The 22,225-nt window shown below is 38.5% G+C and overlaps 1 protein-coding gene across 2 annotated transcripts in view; it reads right to left on the reverse strand.

Moving 5' to 3' along the window:
- The window catches only part of CD86 (CD86 molecule), a 67,087-nt gene extending 45,072 nt beyond the window's left edge, over window positions 1-22,015 (reverse strand). For both annotated transcript variants that reach the window (XM_044252231.1, XM_044252230.1), the window contains exon 1: window positions 21,880-22,015. In XM_044252231.1, the coding sequence (XP_044108166.1) occupies window positions 21,880-21,893 (14 nt within the window). In that variant the 5' untranslated portion in view covers window positions 21,894-22,015. The remainder of the gene's footprint in view (window positions 1-21,879) is intronic.
- Window positions 22,016-22,225: the final 210 nt, after the last annotated feature.

The following is a 22,225-nucleotide window of genomic DNA, read 5'->3' on the forward strand; positions in this document are numbered from 1 at the left end:
GTTCTTGGGGAAGTCACTTAACTTCTCTGAATGCTAGTTTCATCACAGAAGTAATACTAAATATCTCATGAGCTTGTTGTGAGGATCAAATAAGAAGACATATATATAGTGCCTCACACAGATCCTGACATACAGCAGGTTCTTTTTTTTTTTTTTTTAAAGATTTTTTTATTTATTTGTCAGAGAGGGAGAGAGAGCACAGGCAGACAGAATGGCAGGCAGAGGCAGAGGGAGAAGCAGGCTCCCCGCCGAGCAAGGAGCCCGATGTGGGACTCGATCCCAGCACGCTGGGATCATGACCCGAGCCGAAGGCAGCTGCTCAACCAACTGGGCCACCCAGCAGGTTCTTTTAAAAAAGATGTTTTATCGTTTTCTTTTCCATTTCTTCTCTTATCTCCTCATTCACCTCCTGTTTAGAGCAGTGCCCAAATGCACTACAGCACTGAATTCATGGCAAATAAGGGGTGAGGCTGGCAGCAGAAATAGAAGACATCATGGTGTCATGGAATTCTCTCACTTTAAGACTTCATTAGCTTTTCAGGGTCATCCCAGTCTCTCACTGTGAAGCAAAGACCCCTTCAATGTTCCCTCTAGTAGATGGATGTCTAGTCTTTGCTTTCTCATTTATGTTAGAAAATTGCTACCTAAAAGATAGTTAAAAGAGAAAGGTCTCCTTTATAATAATCTCCTACCTCTCCCTCCCCAGCCATATAGGTACTATATAGCTGTCCATGTCCTGTTTTCTAAAACTATTGGTATATGTATTTTAACGTCTTTACATTGAACCCTCCACATAGTTGAAAGCTTTTTATCATAAATTTCCTTAATAGCCTCTTTTCTTTGCTAAAAAGTATCAGTGTCCTCAACTGTTCCTCATATGATGTGGTCTCTAGAACCCTAATCAACTTGGTGGTTCTCCCACTGGCACCTAACTCCCTGAATTTATCAACATACCTCTTTGCAGAGAGGGCTCATGGAATGGAATGGACAGTGATAAGATGACTTTCACTAATGAGTCAGAATTCACATAAGCCTATAAACAGTTGTATTGGACAGATCACACCTCCTGGCCCCATCTTATTTATGTGTCAGTGTTCAGCCAATCAAAATTACTCTGAATCCCATACATGTCTTTCATTGTATTAGTCATCACTCTAAGCCTTGTGTCACTCAAAAATTTGATAAGGAGGACTTACCCAAGGGTCATCAGAGCCAAGGATAGACAGGGTTCAGCACTGATGGTGTTCAACAGTATGAAATGCTGAGATGAGGTTAAGCAAAATGAAGAAGATCAGTTCCTTGTGTTTATTAAGGAGGAAGTTACTAGTAACCTCAGAAAGCTGCTTTCTGTATGGGCTGCTTCCTCCATGCCTTACTTCCAGATGTCCTCGTGTCTGAGGAGGTCAAGGCTACAAGAAAAAGCAGCAGGAGGGGAGTGGCCATGGATGGTAGCTGAGACAGGGAAATAGATACCTTCCTGATATTTTTGCTCAACTGTGTCCAAGAGATATTCCTCTGGCACCACATAGTTAGGACCTACTCGGGGGTGGGGAAGAGCAGAACTAGAAACTTGTGGACATTTGGAAAGATCAGACACTTAGCCAAATTTTCCAATTCCAGCCATATATTTGTTTGCTATACATAAATGGCTTCCTGTGGTCACTGGTCAAGAGGCAATCTAAAAATATTCTAGGTTGTGACAGTTCCAATGTAAGACAAAATCGTTTCCACAAATAATTGTAGCAGCATTATTTTTTGAAATGTCAGTGTTTGTTTTCCAAGATTTCTTTTTTTCCAAGATTTTACTTATTTATTTGACAGAGAAAGAGAGGGAGCACAAGCGGAGGGAGGAACAGAGGGAGAGGGAGAAGCAGGCTTCCTGCTGAGCAGAGAGCCCAAACTGGGACTCGATCCCAAGACCCTGGGATCATGACCTGAGCAAAAGGCAGATGCTTAACCAACTGAGTTATCCAGGCACCTCTGTTTTCTGAAATTTCTTGACACATAGATTTTTTGCAGGGGATAAAGCATAACAGACCTAAAGTCAAGACACATTTAGACTCTGGTGAAAGCCCATGGAAGAAATATAGGTGTCCTAGAAGAGAAAGAGTGTTTTTGAGATACGAGAGAAAGGAAGGGCAGATGTGTTTGGGTCCTGTGAGCAGTGGGATCCAAGCACCTCCTTCTCAGTGCTCCCAAGGGGATAAAAGCTTTGGGAGTATGGTTCTTGCCTACAGAGACAGTACACTTGGCCCCTAGGCGTCAGTGGATAACCTCATTCCCCATTATAACGTGGGGGCAGAGCTGCCAGAATTCATAGACTACCATGTTTCAGATGGTAAGGTTGCCTAAGGCAATGAAGACAGACTTGGGATTTGAAGCACTTCCTCCATTTCTAGGCATTAAGTAAGCTTCCTGAATTCTGGCTGGGCTGCAGGAAGGGAAGGGCACCCCTGTATGATCAAGATGGAGTCCCTTATCCAACTGGCAAGATGGGTCTCACAGGTGAGATTCAGTTGAATGAAAGGAAATATGGAAAGTGATTATTTCTTACATACTTGGATTCATGGACAGAAATTCAGACTGTACACACAGTTCCAAAACTTCTTTTAGTTTACAAGTCATGTTGCTCAGGATGGTTCTGTTCTTGTTCCCAGCCCTGCTGCACAAACTCACAAAGCAGAATAGCCAGCCACAACTCCCAGGACCTGACTCTTCCCTTTTACTGAAACTCTTCTGGATTCACAGACAGGGTTCCCTCATACTGATTGAAAGAGAGTGTAAAACACTTGCTATAAATTTTTTCTTTTACTGCTGTTGTAAAATGCATTCCTAAAACCCTTCCTCCTAAAAGCATAGACCCAGTAACTGCTGAGAGAATGCAAAGACAAGCGACAAAGTGGAAAAAAATATTTGCAAAACATATAACTTGTAAAGGACTGATATCCAAAATATACAGAACTCTTAAAACTCAATAAAAAGAACAAGTTAGTCTAAAAATGGGCAAAAGGTTGGATTATACACCTTACCAAAGGAGATACACAGATGGATGGTAGATAAGCATATTAAAAAATGCTCAGTATCATATGTCATTAGGGAATCATTAATTAAAACAATAATGATCTACTACTACACACCTTTTAGAATGGCTAAAATTTAAAAAAAAAAACACCTGACAATATCAAATGCTGACAGGGATGTGGAACAATGGGAACTTGCATTCATTGCTGATAGGAATGCAAAATGATACAGGCACTTTGGAACTCATCGTGGCAGTTTCTTACACCACTTAACCTAAGCCTACCATGTTACCCATCAGTCAGACTCATAGGTATTTACCCACATGAGTTGAAAATTTATGTCCACACATATGGACATATATTCATGAATTCATATATTCATGAATTAAATATTCATATAAATATGAATACTTATAACAGATTTATTCATAGTTGCCCCAAACTGGAAGTGACTTAAGATGTCCTTCAGTAAGTGAATAGATAGACAAACTGTGGTATATCCAGAAATGGGGTATTCTTTGGTGATGAATAGAGATGAGCTATCAAGCCATGAAAAGACATGGACAAACTTTAAATGCATATTGTTTAATGAAAGAAGCCAACCCCAAAAGCCTCTGTACTTTCAACTAGATGACATTCTGGAAAAGGCAAAACCACTGAGACAGTAAAAAGATCAGTGGCTGCCAGGGATCATGAGGAGGGATGAATAGTGGAGAACAGGGAAATTTTTAGGGCAGTAAAACTTTCTGCATGATACTGTAATAGTGGATACTTGCTTTAAATTTGTCAAAGCCCATAAACTTGTAGAGCCCAAAGAGGGAACTTAATATAAGTGTGAGTTTTAATTAACAATATTGGTTCATTAATTGTAGCAAATATACTACACTAATGCAAGATGGTAATAATAAGGGAAACTGTGTGCAGGGGAGAGAGTAAATGGGAATTCTCTGTACTGTTTGCTCAATTTTTCTGTAAATCTAAAACTGTTCTAAAAATAAAGTCTCTTAATTACACACACACACACACACACACACACACACACTAACCACATGCCCTGATTTCTGGTAAAGCAACTAAGTTAATGACATGATATTTTAGAGGGCTTCTCCACTAGTGGGTAAGAAAATTAGCATCAATTTCACAGTCCACTGTTCACTTCTCCATGTTGCACACTTGTAATCAAATACCATACATAAAATATTGCTGCAAAACATCTCTAGTTTTGTATTTCTGCCCTCTATTTTGCCATTTTCTGCATCTTTCACATGCAGAATCATAAGTTTTTATGTCAGTTCCTTAGGTACATTAAAAAGTCCCATTGTTTTCTAAGGGCCAAATTAATAAAAAAGAGCTTTCAGTTCCATGTTTCTGGAGGAACATTCTTAGAAACGTAGTAAGTTTCTTTTTTCTTTGAGGGGGAGATACAGTGTTGGTGTACATTTAAGAGCAATTTTATACAGTTAGGCACTGGAGGTTGAGTCTTATTTTTCTCAGCCAAAGTTTTTCAGCCTCCATACTTATATCCTAGAAGAAGGTTACCAAGGTAGGGAGAGACCCTCACTCTTACAACCTCTAGCTGAGACTCCTTTCTAGTCCTGGGCTGGTGTCCCTAGCTGCCCTGGGGTGTCTTGCTTTTTTCACTTTCTCATGATGCAAATTCACTTCCATCATTCATGCATGCTAAGAAAGAAGGAACATGTATTGTTTCCAATTTATATTTGATCAACTTCTTAGCACAGAAACTAGGACTCAGTGACACACTTTTGTCTAGGTGTCCTCTAAGGAGAAGTCAGAAAGGCAAAGGACACCAAGTGGTTTATAAGATTCTATCAAATGAATGCAACAGATCTTTGTCTGCACTTTCTCTCAAAACCAAATGTTGGCATAATAAAGCATACCCGAACTTATTGCAATAAGATACATTTATTTGGACTGAAGATTATATTAGCATTTAGTAAAAGGTAGGATAAGAAAAAATTGTCAAAAGGCCAGTATCAGGATGTGCACATTTAGAAAAAGTACTGTTGTACCCGGGATGGGTGTGGTCTTTGGACGAACTGTTCCTTTAGCAGTATGGGCAAGGGGGGAGATGAAGGTCATGGCATCACGTAGAGCTCAGGCTAAGGACAGCAAGCCCAGCAGGTAAGGAGCCAGCCATCCCAAACCCAGGCTCTGGCAGAGACATGGCAGAGTGGGGTGGAGGTGTGCTGTGGCGCCGCCAGAACTGGGAGTTTCTGGGAAGTGTCCAGGGGGACTAGTAACTATAGACTCTCATGACAAACAAATACATATATTGTATGCTTCACATTTGTTTCTACCCATCTTTGTATCTTAATAATATTTCCCATTTTCCAATAATACTTCAAAATCCACTGACATAATTGCACCGCTTGGAATTTCAAGTTTTATTTGTCCTCATCCATTCAATAAATGCTTCGCCAGCTTTAATAGAGTGTAAACCTTGGGCTGGTCCTAGGATACAAGATGAGCAAAAGCAGAGGGTCTCTGCCAGGGCCTGCAAGTGAGTGCAGGAGGCCTAGACCAATCTAACAATGTCAAGGGACTACCACCGCGTGATTTTCAACATAACTTCAGTTTCGTAGGGCGTACTAGTGATTAAATAACTCCTTAAGAGCATGTGGTAGATTCTAACTAGATTGTATAGGTCACAATTAAGAAAAAGTCAAGCAGAGAAAGTCAATTATCGTATGGTTTCACTTACTTGTGTAACATAAGGAATAACATGGAGTAAGAGAGGAAAGAAAAAGTGAATTGGGGCAAATCAGAGGGGAAGATGAACCATGAGAGACTGTGGGCTCTGAGAACCAAACTGGGTTTTAGAGGGGAGGGTGTGGGGGGTGGGTGACCTGGTGGTGGGTATTGTGGAGGGCACGTATTGCATGGAGCACTGGGTGTGGTACATAAACAATGAATCTTGGAACACTGCATCAAACACTAATGATGTATTTTAGAGTGACTAACACAACACAATAAAAAAAGTAGTAAATAATGAGTTTTAAATGCCAAAAAAAAATAAAAAAGAAGAAGAGAGAAAGAAAGAAAAGAAAAGAAGTAAAAGGAGTAGGCTTCTCTAAGAAATATTGGTTCTTCTCCAGTTCATATTTTAAATGGTCCCTGTGTCTGCATGACCATCAGTCATGGACGGCACAGTAGAGAGCTCACTCGAGAGAAGGGTAAACTAAAGTGATACTTAACTTCTAACTTAATAATTCTATCTATTAATGTTTACAATACATACAATACACACAGCTATCTAGTAATGTTTGCAATACAATCGTAGAATCTCCAAACTTCCGAGAGCTTACCCAAAAGATGACTTATTAGTTAACAAATAACAAAACTGTATAAAAATCTTTCCAAGATGAATGAAACACATATAACAGCAAGTTTAAAAAATTGATAACCAATAAACTACCAACATCAGTGATGGCACATTTCAGAATTCAACAAAGTAAACATATGATTCCAAACTTGTTATCCTTTCAATCTTTAGTGTTACCTGGGAACACTAAACCCAAATTCAGAAGATTGTGATCTTTGAATTTAAAGTGGCCCATTTGCTTAAGGGTCTGCACTTACACATTCTGAGAAACTGTCATTTCTTTCAGAAAGCATCTGACATTTGCCATTTCCTTTAAACCTTACTTAGAAGAAATAAAATGAGGTAATACTCTAAATGTAAAAGTGGCTTGAAGAGTTAGGTCCATATGCTTTTTCCTATTTATGCAGAGGAGGGAATTAATACATAACAAAACTAACACATTTTAACAAATGGCAGCATGATCTGTGAAAGCACCTGTTTATGCAAAATATTGACATAAGAGCATAAATAAAATGTGCTCTACAAAGTAAAATAAAATATGCTGGGACATATAGAACACAGCCAATATGACTAAGCTTTTTAAAAAAACAAAACAAAATAAAAAAACCACTGGATTTTTTAAAGCTTCCATTTCACAAGAGGGTTGAGGGAGGGGAGCCCTGCACACTCAAAGGCTCACTTCCCTGTGGCATTTCTGTAACCAAAAGCAATGCACGTAAGACTTCTGGGAACCCTTAAAATATGCATTTATTAAGCTGAATTTGCAATTTTCAAGTTGATGGTGCAGAAACATTGAGATGTAATTTCGCAGCTCCCTTCACATGCCTTTATCTGGAAGAGTCTAAGGGTCCATCACCACACAGACACGTTGCTAGTTGGAAGAAATTTTCCAATAAAACAAGATGTCACTCTTCCTACTCTTCAGCCATTGGAGTAAAAGATAGCTTCTTTTGAAGAGTGTCTTAAATAGCTTTCCTCAAATCTGGCTTAAGGTGGGAAATAATCTCAAATAAGCCTTGTACTGGTCGGCTAAAATTTTAATGCAAGGGGTTGGTGTTCTTAGGAAGGACAGCATTTGTAAACCAATCTTTGCGATTCATGTATTGGAAACAAAATATTGTATTTGTCATCATACTTGAGTTGCACTTTCACTGTGCATGGCCTATTTGCATACAAACAAAAGAGATTATTTTTAAAAGAGGTTTTCTGTGTTTTTGTTTTGGTCCTTTGGGATGACTGTGGTAAGTAAGGAGTGAGCCATTTTCATATCTTGGATTTCACACATTGTGTTTATGTCAGCCTTCACTTCCTCTTCCTCACCACCCACTTCCAATTTATTGGTGGCCAGTTTTGGGGTCTCTGTCACCTCTTGTCTGGACTACTGCAATAGCCTCCTGGCTGTTTCCCTTTCACTATTCTTTACCCTATCACTACCCTTCACCAGAAGCAATCTGATTACGAAACTTCCTTGCTTTGAAGACTTGCTCCCTTTTCCCTCAGGGGCTAGTGGCCATACTTCTTAGGAAGACACAGAAAGCCATTCAGAGCCAGAATCCAACTTCTCTCTTCTGCTTTTTTTTTTTTTTAAGATTTTTATTTATTTATTTGACAGAGAGATCACAAGTAGACAGAGAGGCAGGCAGAGAGAGGCAGAGAGAGAGAGAGGAGGAAGCAGGCTCCCCGCTGAGCAGAGAGCCTGATGCGGGGCTTGATTCCAGGACCCTGGGACAATGACCTAAGCCGAAGGCAGAGGCTTTAACCCACTAAGCCACCCAGGTGCCCCCTCTCTTCTGTTTTTATCAGTCAACCCACATAACTTACCTTGTAGTCACACTTGAACTGTTTCACTGTCCCTTGGCCCTCCTAGACCTTTCAGGACTTTCTGCATTCTTTGCCTTTGCACAAGCTATTCCTTCTGCCTAGGATGTCTTTCTTGCTTTTTCTGTATGGAAAACTCCCCTGTTACTTTAAGATCCAGATTACTTCATAGTTCACAGCTGGAAACTTCCCTGCCATCCTTCCCTCCTTTTTCACCATATCTGTATTTTCCTCCCTCCCAAATCACATCATTTATTCTTTCATTAGAACAGCTTCCTCCTTGTGTTAAAATTTCACTACTCACAGAGATGTCCTGTCCTGACTTCCACAAGGGCAGGAAACATGTTTAATTCCTTTTGCATTCCTAATACTTAGTGCTGGTCTAGTAAATATTAAAGTTAATATCTCTTAACTGATCACTTATTTTTTTTAAGATTTTATTTTTATTTATTTACTTGAAAGAGAGACAGATAGTGACAGAGAGAGACAGAGAGAACACAAGTGAGGAGGAGAGGGAGAAGCAGGCTCCTGCTGAGCAGGGAACCCAACATAGGGCTCCACCCCAGGACCTTGGGGTCAGGACCTAAGCCAAAGGCAGACACTTAACTGACTGAGCCACCCATTCACCCCTAACCGATCACTTATAAACTAGCTATTCTGCTAAGTAATTTTTGTGCATTACTTCATTTAATCTATACAATAAATGTACAAAGTTTTATAGATAAGGAAACTGAGTTTCAGAGAAGTTAGGCCACTTGCCTAGGGACATAGTGCTGGTGATCTCAAGGTTTTAGCAGAATATAGAATTGAATCTATTTTCATTTCTAGCTGATAATGCTATATGACTATCATTAGAATGTCAGTGTACTTTTTTGATGTGGTTTGGCTCTTTTTAAGTAAATCTCTCCATTCTACCTTTTACTAATTTTGCAACCTTGAGTAAGTTACTAAACCTCTCTAAACCTCAATTTCCTCATTTTTTTCAATGGGGAAAATAATACCTAATTTATATGGTTATTATAAAGATTCAGGGACAACACCTATATAAGGTTCCCAGCCCCACCGCTACCCATCACAGCAATCACTTATTCCTTCCTGCTCTCAGCCGTGTATTTCGTATTCCTCCATTCACTCACTTAATCCTTACCCTCTGAAAATGGGGAATTCTTAAACCTTCTAACAGATGAAGGAACAGGCTTAGAGAAGTAAGTAACCTGCCCAAAGTTCCTTTAATCCAAGGAGGTATTTTTCCGGAGGTATCCCAGAACTAAATAGGACCCTCAGATCAATACCTAAGTGATGTGTAAAGGGATCACTCTGCCTGTATGTGTGAAAACACAACTCAAGGCGTTATAGAGACTCAGTTTGCATTTGTTTTCTTTTTCTTTTTTTTTCTTTTTTCTAACTTTTTTCCCCCTGGCAACCAGGAACACTTAATAAGCCAGAGAATTCTCTTAAAAACAGAATCTTGGGTGAGTCGCAGCATGGACATATTAACTTCTCTGCTCCCTGCCGTCTAAATTCTCTGTCCCTCAAATTTCCACTTCTCTGCTGAGCCCTCAGTCCAGTTCCCCTCTCTCTACCAATCCACTTCCTTCCAATCCCCAAGCAAAGATCTTGGGACCACTTCCAGCCCCGTCAGAAGGGAAAAGGTCAAGGCTCTCTGCCATAGGATCTGGCGTCCTGGGGGAAGTGTCTTGCTGAGGTCACATTCTCAAAACCCCTAGCTTCTGTAACTCCCAGCTCTCTCCTATCTTATTCTACTTGGTTATTCCTTCCCACCTGCTGATGTCTCACTGACTAGGCCAAGGCTTTTAGACTCAAGTGCCTGCAGGGTCCTGGCAGGTAATGGAAATCAATGAGCAAAGTAGTCCACATAGTAGAAGAAGAAGTAGAAGTAGAAGAAGTAGAACTACCCCAATGGCAGTTGAGCAGCCTCTTCCAGATTCACCAGTTCTTAAAAACATGGGAATGTGGGTCCAGCGTTACTAGGTATTCTGATTTATGTGAATTCTCTAGATTTTTAAAATATAGGTAACTAATTATAATTTAGTTTTTTAAATTTAATTTTTAAATTTATTTTTGTATTTTAAATTAATTAATTTATTTTTATTATGTTCAATTAGCCAACATAGTACATCATTAGTTTTTGATATAGTGTTCAAGGATTCCTTAGTTGCGTATAACACCCAGTCCTCATCACCACTTGTGCCCTCCTTAGTACCCACCACGCCTTTACCCACGCCCTTCCCTTCTGTAACTCTCAGTTTGGTTTCCAGAGTCCAGAGTCCATCATAGTTTGTCTCCCTCACTATTTCTTCCCATTCAGTTCTCTCTCCCTTCCCATATGGTCCTCCAGGCTATTCCTTATATTCCACATATGAGTGAAACCATATGATAATTGTCTTTCTCTGCTTGACTTATTTCACTTAGCATAATCCCCTCCAGTTCCATCCATGTTGATGCAAATGGCAGGTGGTCATCCTTTCTGATGGTTGAGTAATAATTTTTAAGATTATAGTCTATGTGTATACTATTTTTGGCCCAGCAACCTTTAGTTTTTACCCACTGTGCCAGACCCATTGCTCCCTAATCCTCAGCTTTATCACTTGGTTGCCAGAGCTTGTTTTGGACCCTGACACAAATACAGCTCTCTCTGAGCACAAATCTTTCCACCCACAGATCTGTCTTGCTGCTAAGGGAAATCTCATCCTCCTCTGATCTCCCATAATATATGCTCTCATAATGCTTGTTCAGAGCTTTCGTCTAGAATTAGACTGGGGTCCTGAATCCTGACTCTGTATCTGTTATTTGACCTGGACAAATTATTTAACATCTCTAAAATTTACTTTTCACTTGTGGAAAATGGGGGATAATAATATTACCTACCTCCTGGATTTGTAAGGATTAAATGAAATATTACATGATGTGATATAGTATGCCATAATGCCTGCCATGTGGTAAGAAATGTTAGCTATGCTGAGACCTTCTCCCTTAGTAGCTGCGAAGTAGGATCTCTATCTGATTCATCTTCATTTTCTCAACTTTAAATAAAATTTTATTGAATAAATGAAAAAGCTAATAGTCTTAGCTTCCTCTTTTCTAGCTCTGATTCACTACAACCCGGAACGTGATCTGTTCTTAAGCCCTCCCATCCACAGTCCTCTCAAACTGTGTTGCACTAACAGAGGTCAGAGGTCAAAACTGGTGGCCTAAGCCAAACCCACACCTCCAGACAATGTGTAAAAAATCAGGAGATTTCACCTATAAGTCTACCTTCCTAACTCCTGTCAAACAATAAGATTAGGTTGTACTGCACACAGCACAACAGAATGGTGACCAGCAGTATTGCTCAACATGGGACTCATCTGCTTGTGTAATGAAGTTTCCACCATTCATGTGCCACGAGGGTCTAATAAACTATAGGCCTGCTTCACACTTCTGTTCCCTGAGGGTCTCTGTAGGCATTCCGCATTTGCCACTCCTGACTTAGAGACTATACCTCACCACTAGATTGCTTTTTAACTTGATTTCATCCTGCTTAGCAGCGCCATATAAATTCACTGTAGATTTAGCAATTCCAAAGGAAAAAAACTTATTTCTGCAATCTTACCAATATAGAGGTAACCACTATGACTATTTCGACATACTTTCTTGCTATGCTGTTTCTATGCATTATTTTCCTTATGATTCCATAGACTTATGAGTCCTTCTATCATTAAAAATTCATCAACACACGCACACACACACACACACATCATCATCATCACCAACTTCATTTTTAATTTATTTAACTGTTCACCTACTATGAAAAATTTAGCTTGATTCTTATTTTTCATCATATTAAATAATGCTATAATAAACATTTTTGTATGTAAATCTTTTCCATGTCTCATTATTTATCTGTATCCTTAAAGGTGAAATTATTACAGAAGAGGAATAAGCATTTTTATGATAAACAAAAGTGGTAGTTTATATATCTTCTAGAATTAGAAGTGCAAATTTGAATACGTTACCCATGATGACTAATAAGCAAAGAAGTCTTTGTAAATTAAGAGCAGACATTAGCAGATGTAACATATTTGAAGTCCAGAAGACTAAAACAGGGCTTTCATAGCTTTGTGAAGACATAAATAATTACCAGCTATGGAACAGGATTATATTTTAATGTTTTTGGCATCCTACCTTACATAAAATATATTTTAGGTGGCCTTGTTGTTTGGCTTTCACCTTATTCACCTGCACTGAGCCTGTCCTTCTTTTATGTATAATTAGAGATTTACTCTAGTGACCTCTGGGTTTTAAGGAAGAATCCATTTGTTAGAAGTGAATCAGGAAAGGTAAAGCCAAAGAAATTTAAGACAATTTAAAACATAGAAAATAGATTTAAAGAAAAGAATGTGAAGACTGAAATATTTTATTCCCATGAGACTTCACATCCACTATAAATTCCCAAAAGCCTCATGGCATTGGTAAGTGCTCATAGCCACATTTTACAGATGAAGGCATTGAAGTTTAGGGGGTGAGGTAGCTTCCCCAAGGTGACACTGCTAGTAAACAGAGAACTACTTATTAACTACTTATTATTTGACACCAGCCAGACTGACTCAGAACTCTGGCACTTAGCCAAGACATACTGCCTACAGACAAATGGAAAGCAGCTAGCTTGTTCTGTGGAACCTCTCAGACTTCACTGTTATTTTTAAAAAATCATCATATTTGATATATTTACCTTGAGAAATCATGTTACTCATTTTGGCGTATTTCTAGTATGTAGTCAAGGGCCTGGAATAAAAGTGTTGAATGAACTGAAAAATTATTAAGAATAGAGAAATGGGCAATTGGCCGGAATAGGTGTTTTTAAGCATTTTTAAGCTTCTTATGGCTGGCAAATTGCTCTCCAGAAGGGTTATAGTCACTCATAATCCCACAATCAATAGTATATGAAAGTACTATTCTTCTTGTAGACTCATTACTATTATTATTAGAGAGAGAGAGTGAACAGGGGAGGGGCAGAGGGAGAGAGAGAATCTCACAACCTTGAAATCATGCCCTGAGCTGAAATCAGGAGTCAGACACTTAAATGACAGAACCACCCAGGTGCCCCCTCATTAGCATTATTATCTCTGCCCCAATGAAACATACATTGTTAATTTGATAAATAAAAATATTTGCATTAGCATTTCTTTAATATTTAGTGAAGACAAACATTTTGGGTTTCTTTAAATTACTTTTTTAAATTAAGTTTTAAATTTTAATTCAAGTATTATTAATATACAGTGTTATAGTAGTTACAAATATGCAATATAGTGATTCAGCAATTCTACACATTACTTAGTGATCATCATAAGTTTACTCTTTAATCTCCATCACCTGTTCCACCCATCCCCCTCCTATCTCCCCTCTGGTAACCATCAGCTTATTCTCTGTAGTTAAAAATCTACTGGGTTTGTCTCTCTCTGGGTCTGTCTCTCTCTTTTTTTCCCTTTGCTCATTTGTTTTGTTCCTTAAATTCCACATATAAGTGACATCACATGGAATTCATCCTTCTCCGACTTATTTCACTCACCATAATCCTCTCCAACTCCAACCATGTTGTTGCAAATGTCAAGATTTAATTTTTTTTATTATGGCTGAGTAATATTCCAATGTATACATATATACACCACATCTTTATCCATTCATCTATCACGGGCACTTGGGCTGCTTCCATAATTTCGCTATTGCAAATAATGCTGCAATAAGCAGGAGTGTGTGTATCTCTTTGAATTAGTGTCTTTGTATATCGGAGGTAAATACCCAGTAGTGCAATTACTGGATCATAGAGAGGTTCTATTTTTAACTTTTTGAGGAACTTCCATACTGTTTTCTACAGTGGCTGCACCAGTTTGCTTTCCCTCTAAACAGTGCACAAGGGTTCCTTTTTCTCCACATTTTCCTAACACCTGTTTCTTGTGTTTTTTACTGTAAGCATTCTGACAGGTGTGAGGTGATATCTCATTGTAGTTTTGATTTGCATTTCCCTGATAAAGAGTGACTTTGAGCCTCTTTTCATGAGTCTGTTGGTCATTTGTACATCTTTGGATAAGTTTCTGTTCGTGTCTTCTGCCCATTTTTAAATAGGATTATTTATCTTTTGGGTGTTGAGTTATATCTTTAAATTACTTTTTTAAAAGTTTACATTTGAATTAATGTAAGATGCCAGGAAAGTTGGGAAAAAATGTATAAAGAGGTCTTGTGTATCCTTCACATTTCCCCCCAAAAGATAACGTCTTGTATAACTGCAGTACAACAGTTAAAACCAGGAAATGCATATTTGTATAGTCCATAGAGATTACTTAGATTTCACCAGTTTTATGTCTTATGTGCATTCATCCGTGTGTGTGTGTGTGTGTGTAGTTCGATGCAATTTTATCACATGTGTAAATTCATGTAACAACTGCCATTCATGTAACAAGGAAATATTCCATTACCGCAAGGCTCCCTTGTGTTAACTGTGGTAGTTGCATACCTCCTCCTTTCTCCAGCACCATGGCTAAATCCAATCTGCTTTTTTTTTCTTTATAATTTTGTTATTTCAAGAATGACATATAAATGGGATCATATGATATATAACATTTTGGGATTGGCGTTTTCACTTTGCATAATTCTTTAGAGATTGTTCCAAGTTTTTGCGTACATCAGTAGCTCTTTCCTTTTAGTGCTAAGTGGTATTCCATGGTACATGTGTACCATAGTTTGTTTAACCATTCACTCAATGATGGATATTTTCCCCCCAGTTTTTGACTATTACAAATAAGTCTGATATGAATATTGATGTATCGGTTTTTGTATGAACATAGGTTTCTTTATTTCTCTGGATAAATGCCCAAGACTGCAACTGCTGGGTCATACGGTAAGTGTATGTTTAGTTTTATAAGAAACCATCAAACTGTTTCCAGAGTGGCTATACAATTTTACACTCTCAACAGCAAAATATAAATGATCCAGTTTCTCTGCATTCTGCAAGCATTTGATGTTTCCATTATTTTTTTATCAATCCTAATAGATGTATATTGATATCTCACTGTGGGTTTAATTTTCATTCTCATAATGGCTAATGATGTTAAACATCTTTTCATGACTGAATTTGAATTTGTCATCTGAATATCCTCTTTGAGAAAATGTCTTTGTATATCTCTTGCCTAATATCAAATTGGATTGTTCATCTGTTTACTGTTTAATATGATAAATGAAAACATCTCACTGGAGCTTGAATCAGCATTTCTTTAATAGCTAGCAAAGAGGATCATTTTTTTTTGTCATTTATATGTATTCTTTAAAATGGCTTAATTATTAATTGCATTAGATTGCTTTTGTCATTTTATTTTAATTATGTTGTGTTAGTCACCATAAGGTACATTGTTAGTTTTTGATATAGTGTTCCATGCTTTTGTCATTTTGTAATTGTTGTTCTCTCTTCCTAATTACACTATAAAGGTTACCTGTTGGCTATTTTTTCCTGTATTTTACAGTTCCTTAAGACAATCAGGTTCTTGATAAAGATTTATTGTTTTCTTGGTATTGTTGTCTAGTTGAAAATAGTTGCAGCATGAGGGTGATGATTTAGGTTTATCTTTTGGGTATTTTTTCAGATTTTATCCCATGGTTAGTTCCTGGCTGATATTGACTAATTGATTTACTTAACTATTAATTCCTTATTATTTTTATTAGATCTTTCAGTATAGTCAAATCAGATTAATTTGATCCCCTATAATATTGAGCTGTGACATTAGATAGTATAAGATAGAAAATATAGAACTGAGACTATAGAAAGCAAATTTTAGACTCATTTTGACTTCAGAACTTTCTAAGAGACTGCTTTAATATTTCTTTATTCCAAATCTACTATATTGTTCTGTTTAAATTATGAGTGAGCCCAAAAATTCTGCTTGTGTTTCTTTTTTACATCACCAGATTCACTGCAGTCTTCAGCTCTGAGAAGTCTCAAATAACGACTTGCTTACAGCTTTACAAAATAGAATGGAATCTGTGTCAGTACTAAAAATCTAATTTGTAAAATAATAGCTGCAAAAATCCTTTTCTTCCTGAAAGCCTTCTCAAACCAGTTTGGTGGGGAAAAGTATCTGCTTTCCACTCCTTGTGTTTAGCAATTAAAGTAGAAGGAAAACTCCAGGTCTGGCTGACTGGACTCTAGGTTGTTTCCATGTGACTGTTACAAACAGTGGAGGTGAGTTGGGTCCGGAGAGGAGGTCTCCTCTCATCGCCAAATGTTAACAGGAGTGGTCCATGTGCTGTCCCTGTATTCCCAGCTCTATGATTTACTCCTTCTACTTAGCTGGGAGATCTCTGCAAAGGTCACCAAAGGCCTCGGGACTGATATTTTCAGTCATTCTCCTACTTCACCTTTCTGCAGAATTTGACACTGTGGCTACCCTCTGCTTTGTGAAATATTTTCCTTCTCTTAGCTTAGGTAACATAATCCTTTATCTTCCCTCCCTCCTTATACACCCAGTTTCTTTATCTAGCCATATGCACTCTTCTCACCAATGTATTATGCACACTCACCAAGTGAATTAGTTTGCTAGGGTTGTGGCAACAAAGTACCACTAACTATGGCTTAAACAACACAAGTTTATTGTCTCAAAGTTCTGGAAGCCAGAAGTCCTAAATGAAGGTGTCAGCAGTGCTGGATACTTCTGAGGGTTGTGAAGGATGGATCTATTCTAGGCCTCTGTCCTTAGCTTGTGAATGGCCTTCTTCTCCATGTCTCTTCACATTGTCTTCTCTCTATGCATGTTTCTCTGTCTAAATTTTCTCTTCTTTATCAGCACACCTATCATCTTGGATTAGGGCACCCTCATGACCCCATTTTGACTTGATTATTACCGTGAATACCTTATTTTAAAATATGGTGGTCACATTCTGGGGTACTGGGGTTAAGACTTCAACATATCAGTTCTGAGGGAACACAATTCAATCATTAACATTTAGTCATTAGATTGATTTTTTTCTATAGTAGCTCGTGTGTTCCATGTAGAAGTTTGGTAAATACAGTTTGCTTTTCCCTGGGGATGTCCTGTTTTTGCTTGCATCTATCTCCTCCCTTGGTTTCTATGACATCACTTTTTTCCTGCTTTGCTTCAATCTCTGTAGTCATTCTGTGATGTCTATTGTGGACTCTTCATCCCCATCTCTTCCTTAAATGTCAAGGTTTTCCAGGTTCCATCCTTGGCTTCTTCTCACTCTTTCATCCTCTCTGCCCAGTGATCTCACCCACAATGAGAATTTCAGCATTCAGCTGTACTTATGATGAATACTGTTAATATCTGTTTCAACCTGTACCTCTTTTTTGAGCTTTGCACCTGTATATTCACTTGTCTACTTGGGTATCACCATCCAGTTGCTCACAGGATCTCAAATTCAGCACGTTCAAAAATGAACTCACCTTCAGTCATCTCTTCTCCCTGGCTCAAAGTCCATCCACTTCCTATATCCCTCATTTTATGAAGGATGCCACTGTGTACTTAGATCTCTCCTTCCAAGCTCCCCATTTTTCAGAAACCAAATCCAGTCAATTCTTGTGCTTAAACATCTTCTAAATAGCATCTTTTTCTCTCTGGTCCTACCGTAACTGCCCTGGTTTCACATCCTCAACAACTCTCCTTGGATTATGCCACTCCTTATCACCTGAATCAGTTCTGTGCTCTGCTGTCAGAGGAATTTTTTAAAGCAAATATTATCATATTTTTGCTAGTTTATTATTCTTCAAACTTAGGCTGTAATTTTGAGATAACCACAGCTGGATACCTGGGCTCTGGGTCTCCTTGGTCTAGCCCCTCCTAGTTTCCACCTCATCCTCTGTTGTTACTAGCTTTCAGGCACCCTCTCATAGCTATACTTGCAGCACCCCCCCAACCCATCTGTCTATTTAATCACCCAGACCTTGGGTCTTTAAACCATGTTGACCCACCATGAAACCCAGAGCTGGAGGTCTATAAAAGCCCCAGCAGATCTCTGAGCCATCTCTTCTCTTCTGCACCATCTCTGCTCCTGCCTTCACCCCTGCACCTAAATTTGACTCCCTGTTTTCCTAGCTTCACCCTCCTTTCTAGTATTTGTCTTCTCATTGGGATCAGAGTCATTCCTTGGAAGTGGCTGGCCTTGTCCTTGGGCTCTGTCTATTTCAAGTCAGTTTCACTGGAAGCCCAACCTGTCTTAACAGGCCCAGAGGGTACTGCACACTTCTGTTGAAGAAAACCTTCCTGAATTCTACTTCTAGCATGGCCATTGAATAATTGTGTAATCTTGGATGAAACACTTCCCCTCTATTTCTTAATCCTAATAGTAACCATAATAAAAACAACTAATAATAATTACTAAGTACTTATCAGAGCAAGACTCTAAGCACCTTACATGGGTTATCGCTTACAACCACTTATGACTTACCACATTTATCCCCACTGTACAGGTAAGAAACTGAGGATCACAATTTTTAAGCAACTGGTCCAGGATCACACAGCCAGAAAGCAGGAGAAGGTAGGATTCAAGCCCCAGCATTCTGGTTCCAAAGCATGGCCCCTTAACCACTTCCCTGGCCTTCCTTCCAATATACAACTCACTCTAGAGCCATGCCATCACAGCTATAAACTGCAGAAGTAAGCACTCTGGTCTTTCCACATAGAACATTCTATGAAAACCAGGATCTTGTGAGTATATTTTGAAGAGGAGTCAAGTGAGAAAAAAGTTAAGCACAAAAGGCCAAAACCCTAAAAATGGAATTCCACAAATTATGAGTGATCATATAGTACTGGACAGCCGTCTGCTTTTCTGAGAGAAGCCAAGTACTGATTTATTTTTTTAATTATCTAGTTTTATTTTTCTGCCTGCAGATGTGATCCATGTTCAAAAGCACAAAGTAGAAAATAGAAAACATCTATACTTCTGATTAACATTGTGAACATACAGGCATCATGTATAAAAGTAGTAGCACTGTAAATTCTGCTTTTGTTTCTTTAGCTAAACACATTAAAAATTGTTCTACAATAAAATTTTTAATGGTTCTTGGTATTCTGTTATGGATATTCCATAATTAACCAATTATCTATTTTAAGATATTTCAGTTGTTTCTTAGATTTTCACTATTAGAAACAATAAGAAAAATATTTATGTCACTAAACTTTTACAAACATATATGATTATGTCTTTTTTTTTAATTTTATTTATTTGTCAGAAAGAAAGAGCAAGTGAGTGAAAGAGAGAGAGCATGAGCAGGGGTGGCTGCAGGCAGAGGGAGAAGCAGGCTCCCCACTGAGCAAGGAGGTTGATGTGGGACTCAATCCCAGGACCTTGGGATCATGACCTGAGCGAAGGCAGATGCTTAACTGACTGAGCCACCCAGGTGTCCCTATGATTATGTGTTTATAATAAATTTCCTAAATTTGAACTTCTTGGTTAAAGGGCATTTACATTTTAAGGGTTTTTTATTTATATCACCAAATTTTTGTCCAGAAAGATTACATTACCGTAAGCAGGTAATAAGGGTATAAATGTTCCTCCCTCCTTAGAAACATGTAGGCTTCTTCCTTGCATGTTAGTTACTTTTTAAAAAGAAACCTGCCATTTTGATAAAGAAAAATAATATTTCACTGTTTTAGTTAGCATTTCTTTTATTTCTGATGAGTTTCCACATTATTTATTGGTCATTTATATTTTAAAATTTTCTGTTCATTATCAATTTTCAGGCATTGTGAAACAGTGAATCTTAACAAGAACAGTAGAGACAGTGGCCTGTGGTTCTATAGATGTCTGTAGGCAGCGTTAGCATAGCACATAGCAATCAAGTGGTATCACTGCTCTATTTTCACAAAAAAGATAAATTCTGAATTTTTTTCATACATGTGTATTATATCAAATTTCTACTGCAAGAAAAAAGACTCTACTTAGAAACTAAATTCTAATCTTCTGAAATAAAATCAGCAAAGCTTTTTCTGGAACCAGTAAGCACTGAGTAGATGAGGGCTGCTTAGATTTTCAAAGAACAATAATAAATAATAACTGGTTCCACTGGAGGGTGGATGTGACCGCTTCCAGTAAGTCACAGCCTTGGGGGTGTGCCACACGTGAGGAAAACTTGTGGCACAGAGCAAAGCAGCAAGAAAGATTTTAGTTTCACTCCTATATGAGCAGTGTGACCCTAGCAAGTTATTTAGGCTCTTTAAGTTATCTATAAAACAGATATTATCTGTCTAAGTTATTGTGAACATTAAAATCCAATGACATATCATGAATAAAATACACAATACATCATGTGTGTTCAATACTGGGGAGCTAAATGAATTATTACTTTACTTTTCTCTACTACCTCATCCTGCTCAGAATCTCGCATGGCCTGTTTGTGACTCATTTTCTGGCTTCTGCATTTTCTTCTTACTCCTCTTTTTCCTCTTCCTTTGCCTTGGCTTCTCTTCTACCTTCTCTAACTCATTCTTCTGCCTCAGGGGCCAAACTGGCCTTGGTATATCCAAAATTTACTCTCTAGACTTTGTAATGCTTATGCAGACATTTAAATTTCTGATTCTTAAAATCAACAATTGCAACATCTAAATTATTCAAAAAACAGAGAAGCCTGCGTTTTTCAGTCATGTTTCAGTTTTTAAGCATCTGCCTTCCGGTCATGATCCCAGGGTCCTAGAATGGAGTCCCACATCCGGCTCCCTCCTCTGCGGGAAGCATTGCTTCTCCCTCTCCGACTCCCCTGCTTGTGTTCCCCCTCTCACTCTCTCTCTCTGTCAAATAAATAAATATAATTTTAAAGAAAAAGTTATTCAAAAAGTAAATTTACAAAATCAAAATTAATCACTTAAAAAAACCCCAAACCAGTAAGCTTTCTCTGCACTACAAGTAATTCTTAAATTTGAGTGGCAGTGAAACATGTCTTCAGTAGAAATTTCTTTAAAAGATCCCCTTCCTTGGACCTACAGGATCAACCTAGAGTGGATGATCTCGGAAGGGGAGAATGGCTTCCAGGACTTCATCTAATTTTTCACAGCACAGATTGTTCTTTTTCCCAGGTGTTCGTGATTTTGGTTTGTGCATAAATATGCCCTTAATACAAATTAGCATTCTTGAGCAGGAAGGACAGAAAACAGAGTACCATCCTCAACCTCAGCCTGCTGCTGAGGTAACTTAACTCCTTTTTTGTTTGTTTGTTTTTTTTTAATTTTTAATTTTTTATAAACATATATTTTTATCCCCAGGGGTACAGGTCTGTGAATCGCCAGGTTTACACACTTCACAGCACTCACCAAAGCACATACCCTCCCCAATGTCCATAACCCCACCCCCCTTCTCCCAACCCCCTTCCCCCCAGCAACCCACAGTTTGTTTTGTGAGATTAAGAGTCACTTATGGTTTGTCTCCCTCCCAATCCCATCTTGTTTCATTTAACTCCTTTTTGTTTTTAAGATTATATTTTTTGAGAGAAAGCACCAAGAGTGGGGTGAGAGGCAGAGGGAGAAGTAGACTGCCCGCCGAATAGGGAGACAGATGTGGGGCTCGATTTGGGGCTGGATCCCTGGACTCCAGGATCATGATCTGAGCCCAAGGCGGATGCTTAACTGACTGAACCACCCAGGCACCCCTGAGGTAACTTAACTCTAAATTGCCCATCAAAGAATAATAAGAATGCTCACTCACCATCTGAGATACATCTTAGCTGCGTCAGCTGTTGCGCTAAGGTCTGGGAATGATTCTTCTCTGTCTGTACTAGTCTGTGCTACAGTGGAAGGAGGAGCAACCCCCTCCACGCCTGTGAAAGCCTTCCTCCCGATGACTGTATATCCTGTAACTTTCTTTAATAAAGGCTGTTCCTCTTTTTTTCTACAGATTTTGCCAACACTTGTGGAAGAAATTTAACCATTTCCTTGCATTTGAATTCACTGACCTACATCTAAATATATTTCTAAACATAATTCAGTGGCTTGAGTTCCAGACCTGACATTAAGATGAGACTGACTGGGCGCCTGGGTGGCTCAGTGGGTTA

The sequence above is a fragment of the Neovison vison genome, chromosome 6 (genome assembly GCF_020171115.1).
Source record: "Neovison vison isolate M4711 chromosome 6, ASM_NN_V1, whole genome shotgun sequence".
Taxonomy (NCBI): domain Eukaryota; kingdom Metazoa; phylum Chordata; class Mammalia; order Carnivora; family Mustelidae; genus Neogale; species Neogale vison.